The sequence below is a fragment of the Clupea harengus genome, chromosome 24, assembly GCF_900700415.2.
Source record: "Clupea harengus chromosome 24, Ch_v2.0.2, whole genome shotgun sequence".
Taxonomy (NCBI): Eukaryota; Metazoa; Chordata; class Actinopteri; order Clupeiformes; family Clupeidae; genus Clupea; species Clupea harengus.
In genome coordinates, this window is record NC_045175.1 from 10,160,479 (window position 1) to 10,175,187 (window position 14,709).

At 39.2% G+C, this 14,709-nt stretch overlaps 2 protein-coding genes across 2 annotated transcripts; both read left to right on the forward strand.

Moving 5' to 3' along the window:
- The first annotated feature begins 12,056 nt into the window (after nt 1-12,056).
- LOC116219048 (cadherin-23-like) lies at nt 12,057-13,272 on the forward strand. The gene is made up of 3 exons (XM_031561951.2): nt 12,057-12,228; nt 12,321-12,410; nt 13,138-13,272. The coding sequence occupies exons 1-3, from the start codon at nt 12,124-12,126 to the stop codon at nt 13,270-13,272; spliced, it is 330 nt and encodes a 109-aa protein (XP_031417811.1). The 5' UTR covers nt 12,057-12,123.
- A 128-nt stretch (nt 13,273-13,400) lies between these two features.
- On the forward strand, nt 13,401-14,324 carry LOC116219224 (protocadherin alpha-2-like). Its single transcript, XM_031562344.1, has 3 exons — nt 13,401-13,777; nt 13,901-13,991; nt 14,186-14,324. Exons 1-3 carry the CDS (start codon nt 13,652-13,654, stop codon nt 14,317-14,319), a joined length of 351 nt encoding a protein of 116 aa, XP_031418204.1. The 5' UTR covers nt 13,401-13,651; the 3' UTR covers nt 14,320-14,324.
- The last annotated feature ends 385 nt before the right edge of the window (nt 14,325-14,709 follow it).

The following is a 14,709-nucleotide window of genomic DNA, read 5'->3' on the forward strand; positions in this document are numbered from 1 at the left end:
CATCTGGCGTGGGTCCAGTGCCACAGATGTTTTGCCCAGAGGGAGGAAGAGAGAGAGAGAGAGAGGGAGTGAGGGAGGGTGAGATGAAGAGAGGGTGGGAGGGAGAGAGGGAGAGAGGGTGGGAGGGAGATAGGGAGGGAGAGGGAGAGGGAGAGGGAGGGAGGGAGAGAAAGAAAGAGGCAGGGGAGGGTGAGGGAGGGAGAGATAGGGAGTGAGGGAGGGAGAGGGAAAGAGAGAGAGAGGGGAGGGAGGGAGGGAGGGAGAGAGAGTGAGAGTTACGTGCGTCTCTCTTGTACGGCTACACCTGCTTGAGCCACCACACCAAAGGTGACTCATCTCGAGTACTGAGGATCCTAGTGAGGATATTGGTGGTGTCGCCATGGATATTGATCCTACTGAGAATAAGTATTGTATTGTATTGTACTACTCCTAGGCGAGTGGCTTCAAGCATGCAGTGCTACAGGAGCAGGACTGAGATTATAGAGGAAGAGGGGAGGGAGAGACAAATGTTAAAAAAGAAAAAGGGAAAAGAAAGAGAGAGAGTTGTGTGACTGCTGAGTAGGGGGCAAGAGAGAGAGAGACAGGGAGAGGGAGAGAGAGAGAGAAAAGTGAGATCAGAGACAGAGACAGAAGCCGACTGTGGGACAGGGAGGGGGAGGGAGGAAGGGTGAGACATGTATGCAGTGGCAAATATTCTAGAGGCTGTTATTGCACAGTACCTTGTCCTGGCAATTAACCTCAGGGAAATCTTTTGGATTTTTTTTTAGATCTTTGTGGGTCCAACATTTTGAGTTAGAATGTCCCTGTTGGTGTTGTGTGAGTGCCAACAGACAGATACAAAAACACACGCGCACGCGTAAATGTATACAGTGGGTGTCAGCTCAAGACCTTTGTGTACCAGGTAAAAAGGAAGGAAAAGATGATCACGTGTGTGTGTGTTCATGAAGGCCGATATCCATTCCTTAATCTATGCTGCCTTTCTCCTGTTTATTGCCTTGACCTTCTCAGGCCACAGACCCTGATGTGGGGGAGAGTGAGAGGCTGCAGTACTCCCTGGTGGAGCCCAGCTCCCTGTTTGCTGTAGAGCCCTCTAGTGGTCAGGTGTATGTAGTGTCAGCTGCAGGTGAGAGTGGGAAGGTGAACCTGCAGGTGGAGGCAACACAACCGCATGGACTGTGGAGGTGAGAATACAAACACAGAAAACTATGATATAGTGAAATTATAATTTAATTAATATTTTTAATATATGTCCAAAAAAAGATACGCAATTCTTCTAAATGCATTAATCATTTCCATCAACCAGCATTTTGACACAGTGATGTGCAAAGTCTGTAAGATGGAAGAGTGAGTTTTGTTATTGTAATAAAAAACCTGCATTTCATTTTTGATTTGCTTTAAACATTTCTCTCTCTCCCTCACACACACACACACACACACACACACACACACACACACACACACACACACACACACACACACACACACACACACACACACACACACACACACACACACACACACACACACAGAGACAGACACACACTTTTTCTCTCTCTCTCTCTCTCTCTCTCTCTCTCCCCCTCTCTCTCTTACACACACACACACCATTATTTTGAGACAGAGTGTTATTGTAATAGAAAACCTGCATTCCATTATTTTTTTGCTTTGAACATTTCTCTCTCTCTCTCTTTTCTTTCTCTCTCTCTCTCTCTCTCTCTCTCTCTCACACACAAACACTTTCCAATCACTATGCATGCTTCAACTAGTTTGTGTCACCTCTCATTTGTGTCATTTGTATAAATATAAATATTTAACAGATACATTTGAGGCCATAGGTGTTTTGCCTTTACTGGGCTGCCCATGATGAACACTTCTCTTTTGGCTAGTTGTTAGACTGACAGTAAATTGGCCAAAGACTTTTGTTTCAACTGAGGGATTCCACTTTATGATCTATATATATATACACAGTATATATATATAAATACTTATTTTCTGCATCAAATGCAAATTAAGTCATAAATGTTATAAAATGCAGTTTTCTGGATTTTTTTGTTGATATTCTTTTTCTCACTGTTAAAGTACACCTACTATTACAATTATACATTTCTTTGCAAGTGGCCAAACTTGCGAATTCGGCAGGGGTTCAAATACTTATTTTCCCCACTGTATATATATATAATATATATATTAAAGTTATGTATTAGACTACATATTATAGTCTGCCAATGGCAAGCTAGCTAGAATGCCACATTGGCAAGGTCTCTGCAGCTCTGTAGTCTGGCAGGTTTACTGGTCAGTATGAAGGTCATTGACACTTCCTTATCAGTTTAACTAAAGCTGAGGTAAGTGGTACAGGGATGACTCACTTTTCATTCACGCATGCTCTCTCTCTCTCTCTCTCGCTCTCTCTCTCTCACACACACACTCAAACACATTCACACACACACACACTGCAGTACTCTGATAGAGAGAGAAAGAGAGAGGGAGGGAAGTGAAGTAAATAAAAAATGAAATGCAGGTTTTCTATTACAATAACAACAGTCACTCTTCCATCTCACAGACTTTGCTCATCACTGTGTCCAAACGCTGGTTAATGGAAATGTTCACTATTTTGTTGGTGTCTTTATGGTCATCAGGGGATAACAAAATCATTTCCATTCATATATTGTTTTGGGTTTTATCAAGCAAATCTTCAATTTTGTGTTCAATCTCTGGTTTAGTAGTTAATTATATTATTGATATACATTAATACAATTTATTTCATTATATATTAAGAATATTTTGAGTGAGCATATCATATCATGACAAACTATCAAGATTTTCTTTTTCTTGTTTTCTGATTTTGTATTCACACCTCCACTGTCACTGTAGTCCTTGCGGGTCTTCTGCCTTCACCTGGCAACAAGGCTGCACGCTTTGCTCTACAGTGTCCTTACAGAACCAGCATACAGAGTATGCATGCCAGTCTCCACTGGCTAAAAGTTGAAGACAGGATGGCTGCTGCACTTCTTTTGTCAACATGGCGCCTCTTGCAATCTAAAACACCAGCAGATCAGTATAGGCAACTAAATAAAAATGTAACCTCACATTACTATGCTACTAGACGCGCAATAGAAGGTAGGTTTTCACTCCCCAGAGCTAATACCAATTTTCTTGAATGCACTGTGGGATACAGAGCCATGAAGTCATGGAACCTACTACCAACAGAAATTATAAACGTGACACGTAAATGTATGTTCAAAAAGCAAATAATGAAACACTTGGGTACAGCATACTTGTGACACTAGATGGTGATGTACTGTACATAAATGTGTAGTACTCTCTTACATGGTTTGCAGTTTGCACTTCTATGGAATTGGATATATCAGGGTTTTATATCAAGACAAAGGTAAAATTGATATTTGTAATGTAAAATTATATGATCATTATTTGTATGTATTTTAACTTTTGATATTTGTAATGCAACGTATGTTTTAAATGTTAGATATTGGTATTGTAATGTATGTTTTAAATGTTTGATATCTGTATGTAAGTTTTAAATGTGGACCCCACTAAAAGTACCCCTGTCTTAGGGTAGAGCTAATGGGGATCTTTCGAAATAATCAAATAAACACCTGCAGGGTCACCTTCCCACTCTCACCTGCAGCTGACACTACATACACCAGACCACTAGAGGGCTTCACAGCACACAGGGAGCTGGGCTCCACCAGGGAGTACTGCAGCCTCTCACTCTCCAAGGGTCTAAGGCCTGGGGCGAGAGGTGATAGGGGAGGGTGGGAGGGGGTGATACGAAAAAGAAAAGATGAAGAAGAAATAAGCAAGCAGCTGTCCAAAATATTATGAGTTTTGACTCGACAGATTCCAGGAATTATCTTAGGTATAAATCTGTACATCAAAATATGATGCCAGAATAAAACCATACTAATGAATGTATAAAAAATGGATTGAGTATCTATCTATCTGTCTGCCTGTCTGTCAATCAATCTGTCTATCTATCTACAAATATATCTAGTCTGAGGCTGTTAAAGTTAATGTGTTAGTTAAGTTGGGGCCTTATTTGGAACACAACCTCTACAATGCCTCCATTCCAGATAATTAAGTGTTTTTAAAGTCTGTGCCAGGAATCCACTGCTGATTTTCTTGTCATTGTGGAATACAATATAAAACATTATGGAAGCAGATGCTCCAATGGAAAATGTGTTAGAGTTGCAAAGAGATGTGGTTTATCGATATGTCACAACTCCGAAGATGAATCCTTCTTTGTATTGGTAGAGCCATAATTTATTAAGTGAATTTTTTTGTCATTCATAACCTGAAACTGCAACTTGTCCTGTTCTTGGTCTGGTTTGATTGATCTCTCTAAGGGACTTGTCTTGTTCTTTCCCCAGGTGAAGACACAGTGAGTTGTATGCCCTGCTCCAGAACAGGCCTACAATGGAGACACAGAAAACCATCATGAGATAATCTACACCATCGATAAAGGAGTGATTTTTATGTCTTAAATTAAATCAAAACGGATGACAGGGTTACAGCTGAGCACTCGACTATGACAAGCAAGTAAGACTAGACTATGACAAGACTATGATGTAAGATCACATGTGCAGTAAAATATGGGAATGTCAGTGTTTCTGACTGGTATTAGGCTATCCAAACATTTTGACTAAATTATGTTTTTCCTAAATAAGTGCATTAATTTTTATCTGAAAGGTGGATTAAAATACACTCTAATTTGAAACAGTCATTTAAAAAAAAATACAGAACTCGTAAAAAAGATGTACTTAAATATTTTTAAGTGCATCTTCATGGTGTCTCAAAGTTGTGCATTCAATTGCAAGTTTATCTTCAGTAGCACTAATGATATATCATTAGTATACTAAATGCATAATCAGTACTCGAAGATTGTACACTTTAGATACATTAATCATGAGGGCATGGAAGTATCCTGAGTATGCTTAAATGAAGTATACTTCAGTGTACCTTTTTGAATACCTGGGTTGGTTCTCAGCTTTCTATATGGACCAAATTTCTCCTGCGGAGTTAAAGGAGAGATCTCAACAGGGTCACACATCATGCTCAGTTTTTTTTATTACAATATTACATCTGTTTCTCTCTCAAGACAACTAGTGTTTTGGGGTTGGACACAAATTTTCACAATAAAGAACTTTTAACTAGCCTATGACAAGAAGACTGTTCAAAGCTGCTGTAGTGAGGCATTAATAAATATTTCTTTTTTACAAGTATGGTAGATTTTTACAACAAAGTGTCTCATCAAAGTCCATCTCCTTTTTGTCTGTTTCTCCTAAGGACGTTTAGGAGAAATATCTGCATAGGCATATCTCTAGGCAACTAGTTTTGGTATTGTTGCGTTGCGGAGAATCTCACAACTTCCTCAATCAGAAGTCAGAGACTTGGATGCATTGATTTCACAGATTTAATTGAAAACCACTAAGTCTCAATATTAGATGTCCCAAGGATTAACCTCACTGTGGTGTGTGTGTGTTTGTGTGTGCCCCAAGGACGAATCCCACTGTATGCGTTTGCCTTTTTAAAAGTGATCTGGTTACTCGCACCCATATTTTGTTTGGTTGACTCCTCAGGCTAATCAGGTCTAACCCTGCTATCTGACTTGCACTCAATCAGAGTGTATTACCTGTTGGGCACCACGCTCATTTTCTAAGACGCGCGTGGCCAAATTAACCCCTCCTGATTTCACAATGGCCAAATTTACCCCTCCTGATTTCACAATGTAACGCTTCTCTCGCAGCCCGTTTGAATAAGGCCATTCATATCTCATGAGTTAATCCTTGTTCTAATACAAAAATATTCCTACAGTATCATCTTCAAATGAATGTACCTGTTGTAAGCAACACTGCCAGGGATATGCACTGTGTACTCCTGTGGTCCAGAACTGACCTACAGCTGACACCACATACACCTGGCCATTAGAGGGCTCCATGGCAAACAGGGAGCTGGGCTCCACCAGGGAGTACTGCAGCGCCTCTGTCTCTCCAGAATGGACCACTCTGTGAAAATATAAGAAAAGCTTTCACAACATCAAAACACATTGCCAAAAGAAACCAGCTGGCATGCTAGCAATATTCTATCAGTGTTTGTATACCTTTTAGGTAGTTGGCATGCTAGTTTAACACTAAAATTGTGTACCTTGAGTTTCAAAGCTGTGTCTGTGTCAGTGCCATGTTGATAAGGTCATGTCCGTCCTGTATCTAAAAGATAAAGTTGCTGATGTCAAATATTACACTGTCTTTGCCTGTCTTTGCTGAGGTATCTGCTCATGATGTAATCATTTCATTGAAAAAAAGTATCAAAGTATAAACACAATCCTTTGCTCGTTAAATATACCCAATGTTCATTTTGTCTGTGAATGCTACCCTCACCTGTGTGTTAAGACATGCAACGTGCGATGATGAAGCATTTCTAATCAGAATTCAGTACATTAGTTATGCATATCTCTTGAGCACTACAAATAGTGAATAGGAGTCATTTATTTTCACAGCTTTTCATTTTTAGCAAGACCTGCCTCACATGCATATCGTATTGTTGACTTATGGGACATTGCGCCAACCTATTAAAAGCATAAAAACAGACACAAACATTGCTTCAGCTCCAGGCTTTTTGGCCACAGACTTTTTGCCTTTACTGGGCTGCACATGACGCACACTTATCTTTTGGCTAGTTGTCGGACTGCCAGTAAATTGTCCAAAGCCTTTTTTCCAACTGAGGGATTCCACATTATAATCTAAACAAAATCTGAGCTGAGATATAGTCCGGTGATGGCAAGATAGCTAGAACACCACATTGGCACGGCCAAAAGAGAAGTGTTCATCATGTGCAAGGTGTTTACTCAGTACTCTTGCAGATTTACTGGTCTGTATGAAGGCTGTTTGCACCTTCCTGTTTAAAGGTCTTATGAACTTCCTTATCAGTTTTGAGTTTCATTATGCAAATATGTTTTTTCCTTTTCTTTTCTAACATTCCCTAACATCAAACATGTGTACAGTGTAATTTCAAAGCTGTGTTGGTGTCAGTGTCATGTTGATAGGGTGATATGTATGTCCTATATCATACACCTAAAAATAAAGTTGCTGTCTTAATTACCTGAGATGTCAAATACTACACTGCCTTTGCCTGGCCTTGCCAAGGTATCGGCTCATGCTGTTCATGTTAAGCCTCCTTTCAATGGGTCATTTGAACTGAAGGGTTGATTTAAACATTTCTGATCTGAATCCTGTCTACATATTGGGATGTAAAGACCACATAACATAAGCATCTCATGGATGACAAGATCTACTCTGGGTTGGGGCTAGGCTCAGTAACACGTAATAGTACGTAGTTACATGATAAGTATGTTTCATTTAATTAGACAGCGACATTAAGGACACTTAACATGAAATTTGAACTCTTAACATTAAACGGCAAATCACTAAGTGCTCACCCTGTATGGTCTGATTGACCTGCTGTGCTCAATCAGAACAATAAACTCCACCCCTTATGGACAACTCTGCTTATGGCCGACTGAAAATCCCTCTGCATTCACAACTGTGTGTCCATGTCCACAGTAACCCTTTGAGAAACGCTGATGAAGAATGGCCATCTATTGTGTGCTTTAACCAGGAAATACACACATCTGTTTTATATATCATTTTAATGTCAGTGTCATGTTCATAAGGTGAAGTCTGTTGTCAGAAGGGGGCTTGCATGTTGCGGCTCACGAGGCGGGTCGTAACCAGGTCGTTTGAACTTCGTTATCAGTTTTGAGTTTCATCATGCAAATAGATTTTTTTCTTTTCTTTTCAAACATTCCCCTTACACCAAAACTGTGTCCTGTGTAATTTCAAAGCTGTGTTTGTGTCAGTGTCATATTGATAAAGTGAAGTCTGTCCCGTATCATGTAAAAAATAAAGTTGCTGATGTTTTTATCACCTGAGATGTCAAATACTACACTGCCTTTGCCTGGCCTTGCCAAGGTACCTGCAAATGTTGTACTTTTCAAGCCTCCTTTCACTGGTTTCATTTGAACTGAAGGGTTGATTTGAACATTTCATTTTTAGCCTCACATATTGTATTCTTGACTGATTGGACACTGTTCAACGCTGACAATGGTGTGATGCTTGTGTACCTCGTGGTATTGCTATCACTGCACTGTTAAAGTAACAAAATATACTGTAGGTGTCCCTGCCAATCATGAAACCACAACAATGGATGATGATGTTTCACCATAGTATTGATAGATACTGTGATTGTCGCCATTTTCACCCCTGATCTGGAGCAGAGGGATGTGACTGTACAAACCAGGCCTTTTGTCCTGCCTCAGGTGTCAGTTACTGTAGGTGGTGTGTAGAATAGTTAATAATTAATAAAATACATAACCTCTCATGACACCGTCTCTTTGAGCCCTTAGACAGCCCATATTTATGACGAGCTGTAAAGAGCTAAAGACTTTGAGACTTTGATCACAGTTACGGGAGGGAAGGAACTGGAAAACATCATTCAGGAGGGACTCGCCTCTGCAAAGTGCATAGTGGAAAGGATTTAATGTTGTAACAACATTGTATTTTCTAGTGTAATTTATTTGAAATGTGAACGATAACTCGGCTGCAACAGTTATGGGGACGTCTCCCTGTGTCTTGATTGCTCTCTTCTCGGCCTGTTGGATTACAAAAGTAATTCCCAGCCTACCACTGAGTGAGTACAGAAAGGAGAAAGAGTCATTTTCTTGTAGTTTATATGTGGGGCTTTGTGTCTTTGGAGTCATCTATTTAAGTTTCTCTAATAGATTGATTTCAGTTTTTGAAAGAACATTCGACATTACAGTGACAGTGCTGTTAAAAAACAAAGGTGGGCAGAACATGATCCCTGATGTATGAGCTACTTTGTAAATGTTGTTCATAGTGTTGAAATCTATCCAATACTGATATGGTGATAAAGTTTATTTCTTGTGTCTTTTTAATCCATAGCGACAACAATAGACTGCATAACAGGTTCAACTGTGCATCTGGGGGGAATAGATGAAGGACACACAGGTATAGTCATGGTCATTGCATTGTCCTTTGCCATTTCAAGCATCTGTATAATGTGATATTTCTCAGCATGCTGCAAGGCAGCCAAAAATGTTACCAAATCAACAAGGAAAGTTCAATCCGTCTACTAAGAATTGTGACAGTTTGCAATTACATGATAGACATGCAAATCAAACGTGTTCACCTGCAAGCGCACACTAATTTGCCCTCATCTACTATAATATTAAGACTAAGAATATTTGAAAGAGATCAACATGTTAATACTTCATTTTGTGAGGTTAGGTTACTGCTTTGTGTGTGTGAGTGAGATAGAATGACTGACAGTATAGCGCAAACTTGGTGTCTATTACTGGCTACAGCCTTCAGCAGCTGGGCTCACGGTGTCGAGAACAATCTTTTTAATACTTCAGAAAAGCTGAATAATTGGCAGATTGGCAAATATTTGTGTATGTAGATATAGTTTAATAATGTGCTAAATTACACTGTGGATTTACTGACAATAAATTATCCTTTCTGAAGCAAGGCTCTTGCACTGTCATGTTCTTTGGCCTCCTGCCAGTCAAAAACAGTCAGGCCCCCAGCGGGAGGCAGCCATTAAAGTGAACGCATTTGGCCTTTGCAAGTGGAAAGGTGTAAAGTGACGTACTTAGAGTTTGTGTTCAGATCACCCAGGACGCGTGTTTATACCAGGTGTATAGCGGCTCAGAGAGAGGCCCTCTGGCCAGACTTGGGTTTTATCGTCAATGTGTGTTTGTGTGTCTGAGAGATTATGTTGCCAGCAAATGTTTGAAGTTCCCCTTTCATTCTAGTTTAATGATGTTTGACATTTGAGACGATGCAAATATGGCTTGGACATGTTTATGTGGTGCTGTCATGTGACATAACAGAACTTAGCTTCACCTCTGAATTTTTTTTTTTTTTTATGGATTTGAGAGTGTGTGCAAATGAGAGAGTATTCCAAAGTCCTTATGCCATTCATGTCAGGTTAAAACGCTGTGTGTTAGATATACAGTATAATGTCTGTCCGACCATTCTATTGCAAATTACGGGTCTATCCCCATTCATTGGCTGATCTCGTATGACTAAAATAGCTGCTCACAATCCACATCCTTAGCTCTGATTCCAACTTTCCCAGTATTTTACCCCTACATCTAAGCCTACTGTTTCTCCTCACTGTAAACTACCCCAGTAGTTTACCCCTGCATCTAAGTCTAGTGCAAAATTGTTATCCCGGCTCTCTCTTTCAGTTTTAAAGTTTCAAATGCACCGGTGATTTCGATTTTTGTTCCTTCAAAGACGCAGGTCAGTACAAAAACAAAGGTCAACCTTTGCTCAAGTAAGGTCTTGTGTGGAGAAAGAAAATACCTCCAGACTTAGTGATTCTACTATTCTAATGGTATGAAAGTTTGTCTTCAGTGTTACCACATACACAATGTGCAAGCTGCCTTTGTGTCAATCAAGATGAGCAAAAAGTTATTGACAGGACTGTGCTTACAAATAGTCCTTAATGTGTGTACAAACTGTTGTGGGTTAAAAAGTGTGTTTGACATTTTCAACAAAATAAATATGTAAAATCACTATTAATCATCATACCTGCCCAAGGTCCACAGTTTATCTTTTCATCATTTCAAACACATCATCAGTCATTGTTATTATTTCTTCTTTCCTTCTCGAGAACAGGTGACATAGAGATCATTCCCAGCGTTCCAGATGGAGGCTTAGAACTGAACTTAGAACTATGTCCACAGTGTTCAGAGTTTCTAGAGTTCATCAGCTCGGTCACAAATGCCACATTGAGAACAAAGAAACCACTGGACACAGAGGCATTACAAGAAGTAAGCGCACTTTCTCAATCATGATGTTTTTAGGGGATTCTTGTTTAACCCTTTCATGCATGAATTATGAAAAAAATGATCTAGATTTTTTTTGTATTGATTTTATTACTCAAAATGAACCTAAACTTTAAATTCATTTTGAATTTTTAAAAAATATGGTTTTATTAAAAATATATTTTACTGTCCACATACGTGGACACCATGCAACAAAGGGATGGTAACGAATACTTACCCAAGGTTAAAAATCATTATTTTCACGTAATTTAGTAATTATTTATGTTGATATGTTTGTTGTATGATTGTTTCTTTCATTTGAACAATGCAAATAAAAAAAAATACCAGGTTTTATAATCAGATTTAATGTCATCCGATTCCTCTGATGCATGACGTCCACATATGTGGACGGTATCCGATTCCTCTAATGCATGCGTCCACGTATGTGGACAGTTGGTTTTTAGGGTGTACAAACTATATTTTACATCAAATTTCATTTTTTTAAACATAGATTTGTTCAACACATTTTCCCTTACATACTAATATTTTTTTTGCCTGATTTTTCCTTCTTGGGTAGAAGGTTTTGACAGATATGCCTGGAGTATTCAGCACATGCCCAGCACCGTCAGCCATCTTGTCTTAATGATGTCATTACACAGTTAACATTCCAAATACAAGATGATACATATTGTTATTATATTGATCTGAGTCTACTGACTCTGCCCCTATGTGGTTTGGAGAATATTACTATGATAATCCAGAATAAAATGGAGTTTAATCAACTGTCCACGCATGTGGACCCCATGCACGAAAGGGTAGATGAATTAGATGTAGATGTAGATGAATTAGGTGAGGATATTGGATGAATCAGATCAATCATTTAGTTTTTATAACAGCCTTGTATTGACAAACAACAAGCTTTACATTCAGGTTTGGATGGTTCACTCTTTATTGCCAACAAAATTACAATTAACAACAAAAATACAATTAACTCTAAACTTACATAGACCATGTCCAGACCACGTCCCCTAATCTAATCTGAGTTGAAAATCTTCATTGTTGTTCGATTGATTGTTGACATTTATAGAAGAACAGCCAAGGAAAATGGGATCTTTCCACTAATTACTTTTTTTCTTTTTACAAAGACATTAGGTGTTGTGTCCTACAGAATCATCTGTACTGCCTATGGGGTAAGTTGTAGAGGAAATGCACATAATACTAATTAAGCATAATCTGACACATCTCTAGAGCTGGTTATGTTTGTTGTTAAGGTGGCGAATGGTCGACAACTTACTGTCAGAGATCTGAATGACAATGCCCCAGTCTTTGAGAAAGAGGAATATAGGGCATATGTGAAAGAGGTAAGAAGCAAATAGCACAACTGTTTTCATATATTCCGCGATGTATGGAAATCTTATAGTCCTATAATCTCTTGTCTGTCTTCCACCACCAGACGTCACCTGTGGGTGAGGTTGTGGTCCAGGTGAAAGCAGTGGATGCAGATGTCAGTCCAGCGCACAATCACATCACCTACAGCATTCAGGTGAGTCTAGTGTTGAAAAACTACTTTTTATTGGGGGCCAAGCAGGGAAGCTTCACATCAGCCATTGTGTTTCTACCTTTTTATGTCTACGGCAGTCTACGGCACCCCAAAGAACTGTCTGATAAAAGGTTTTAGTTTTTCAAAAGCATTCGCCCATCTCAGGCAATTGAAATTGGTGGCAAAGCCACCAAACAGGAAGTGAGCCCATATCTTGGCCAATCTTAGGTCATCTGACACGAAACTTGCAGTGAGTGCTTACGGCCACGTCCATGACAAAATTAAATCAAGTTTCCATGGCAACTCTAACCTGTGGTTTCCCTCATCGCTGCTTGCAGCTATATTTACTTTTTATTTTTATTTTCATTTTAAGAATTATATTTTTACTTCCTCATTATTTATAGGCACATTATGGGTGTTTTAAAGATTTTGTAAGGAAGTAATATAGTATGTACATCCCGCAAATCATTTTGATGGCATATGGTCATGTGCAAGACAAATGGCCACACTTGTTGTTCCCACTAGCCACCTAGCCTATTGACTTTGTAGTTTTATCATAGTATAAGTTAGCAAGCTAGCTTTGTTCAGTGCCATCTGTGGAACGGTTGGTTTTGGACAATGCCAGTCAGATGGCTTTTAGATAATGAGCTAAGTAGCTTTATATAAAACACTCCTTAGTTTTGCTTTTAGAGCCAATGTCCCTCTAATTACATTATTCACTCTTCCACAGCCACCTTCACAAACATTTGAAGCTAGCGGGTCTGGACAAATCCTTCTCAAAGAACCTTTGAATTACACTATCGCCAGCCAGTACAGTTTCACTGTGAAGGCACAGGTAAAGTTTAATCGTGTTTTTGTTCACTAATCCTCTATTGATGCAGATGCTGTAATGTTAAATGTTAGCCATCATCTTTAGGGTGCTTCTTATAATGTCAACAATTTTTCTCAAGCGACCAGCTCAAGTTCTGAGAGCATGTTGAGAATTCAGTGATGATAACATGACATGGTCATGTCTTTGGACCTGAACTGTCATGATGACTTACGATAGCATATGTTGTCTGCCATATCAAGTTTAAGACATATGTCAGAATGGGGGATGGTTTGTATCAGTTAACTGCTTGTCTCACAGATCTCAACTGGCTGAACTCACCTAAATGATTGTAGCCTTTGAAACGTACTATACAATCAGTCTAGTATGTTGAAGCAGGGAGTAATGTTGTAGGGTTATAATACACTATTGTAACATGAAGTGTTCTCAACAGGATAATGCTGGTAATTTCAGTGAAACCCGAGTAATAATCGACATTATAGACCAACTCAGACCTCAATTTAAGCATAACCGTTATGAAGCCTCCGTATCAGAAAATCAGGTGAGTCTTCAGCCATAGCTTTGTCATTACCACGGTCTACCAACTCTGTTACATCTGATGTTTTGAATTACGCCTCGCATTTTTGGTTACCTTTATATATTCTGGACCTTTGGGTTTTACCAGGTGGGACCTGTTCTTGAAGTTCTTCCAGCACCCATTCAGGCCGACACAAGTGAAGGAAGCAATTACACAATAATATACAGCATCAATGAAGGTATGACATTTTCTTTCCATTACAGATATACAAACTTGCAGTACTATATTGTCCATACAGATCATTGTTTTAAATATGTTCTAGCAGAGCACTGAAGAACCCTATTGTGGGTAAATGGTTGTCAAATTTGCAATGCCATGTTGGTTAACAGCTGATATAACAATATAATTTTAGTGTTGTCTCATCATTCCTAGATTCTCCAAGCGATTACCAGAACAACTTCAATGTTGACCAGGTCACGGGGATCATAAGAGTTGTTACTGAACTGGACTTTGAGGAAATTAAAGACACCATTACCATCCCTTTAAAAGTAAGAACAGACAAATAAAAAAAGGTTAGAGATTTTCCATATATATGGTGGACCTATACATGGCAATATTCTCCACAGCTGAATTAGGACGCATAAAAAGTAGATCTGTTTCATGAATGAATCATTAGCTGGTGTTCTACATCTTGGTGTTTTTCCTGCACTGTGAGCAGCGATGGGAAATACTCATGGAAATGGTTCTGATGAATATTGTTCATTCATTTTAGGCTTCCCTGGAGATTGACGGCACACGGATTGCAAACGCCTCGGTAATGTACTAAAAACATGCTTAGTGTTAATGTCTATCTTTGAACATCATAATAGTAGAGGAAGACAATCAGTAGCTTACTAATGTGTCCCTCCCAAGGCCCAGAGGTAGAGAATCAGTAGCCTAGTAATATATCCCCCTCC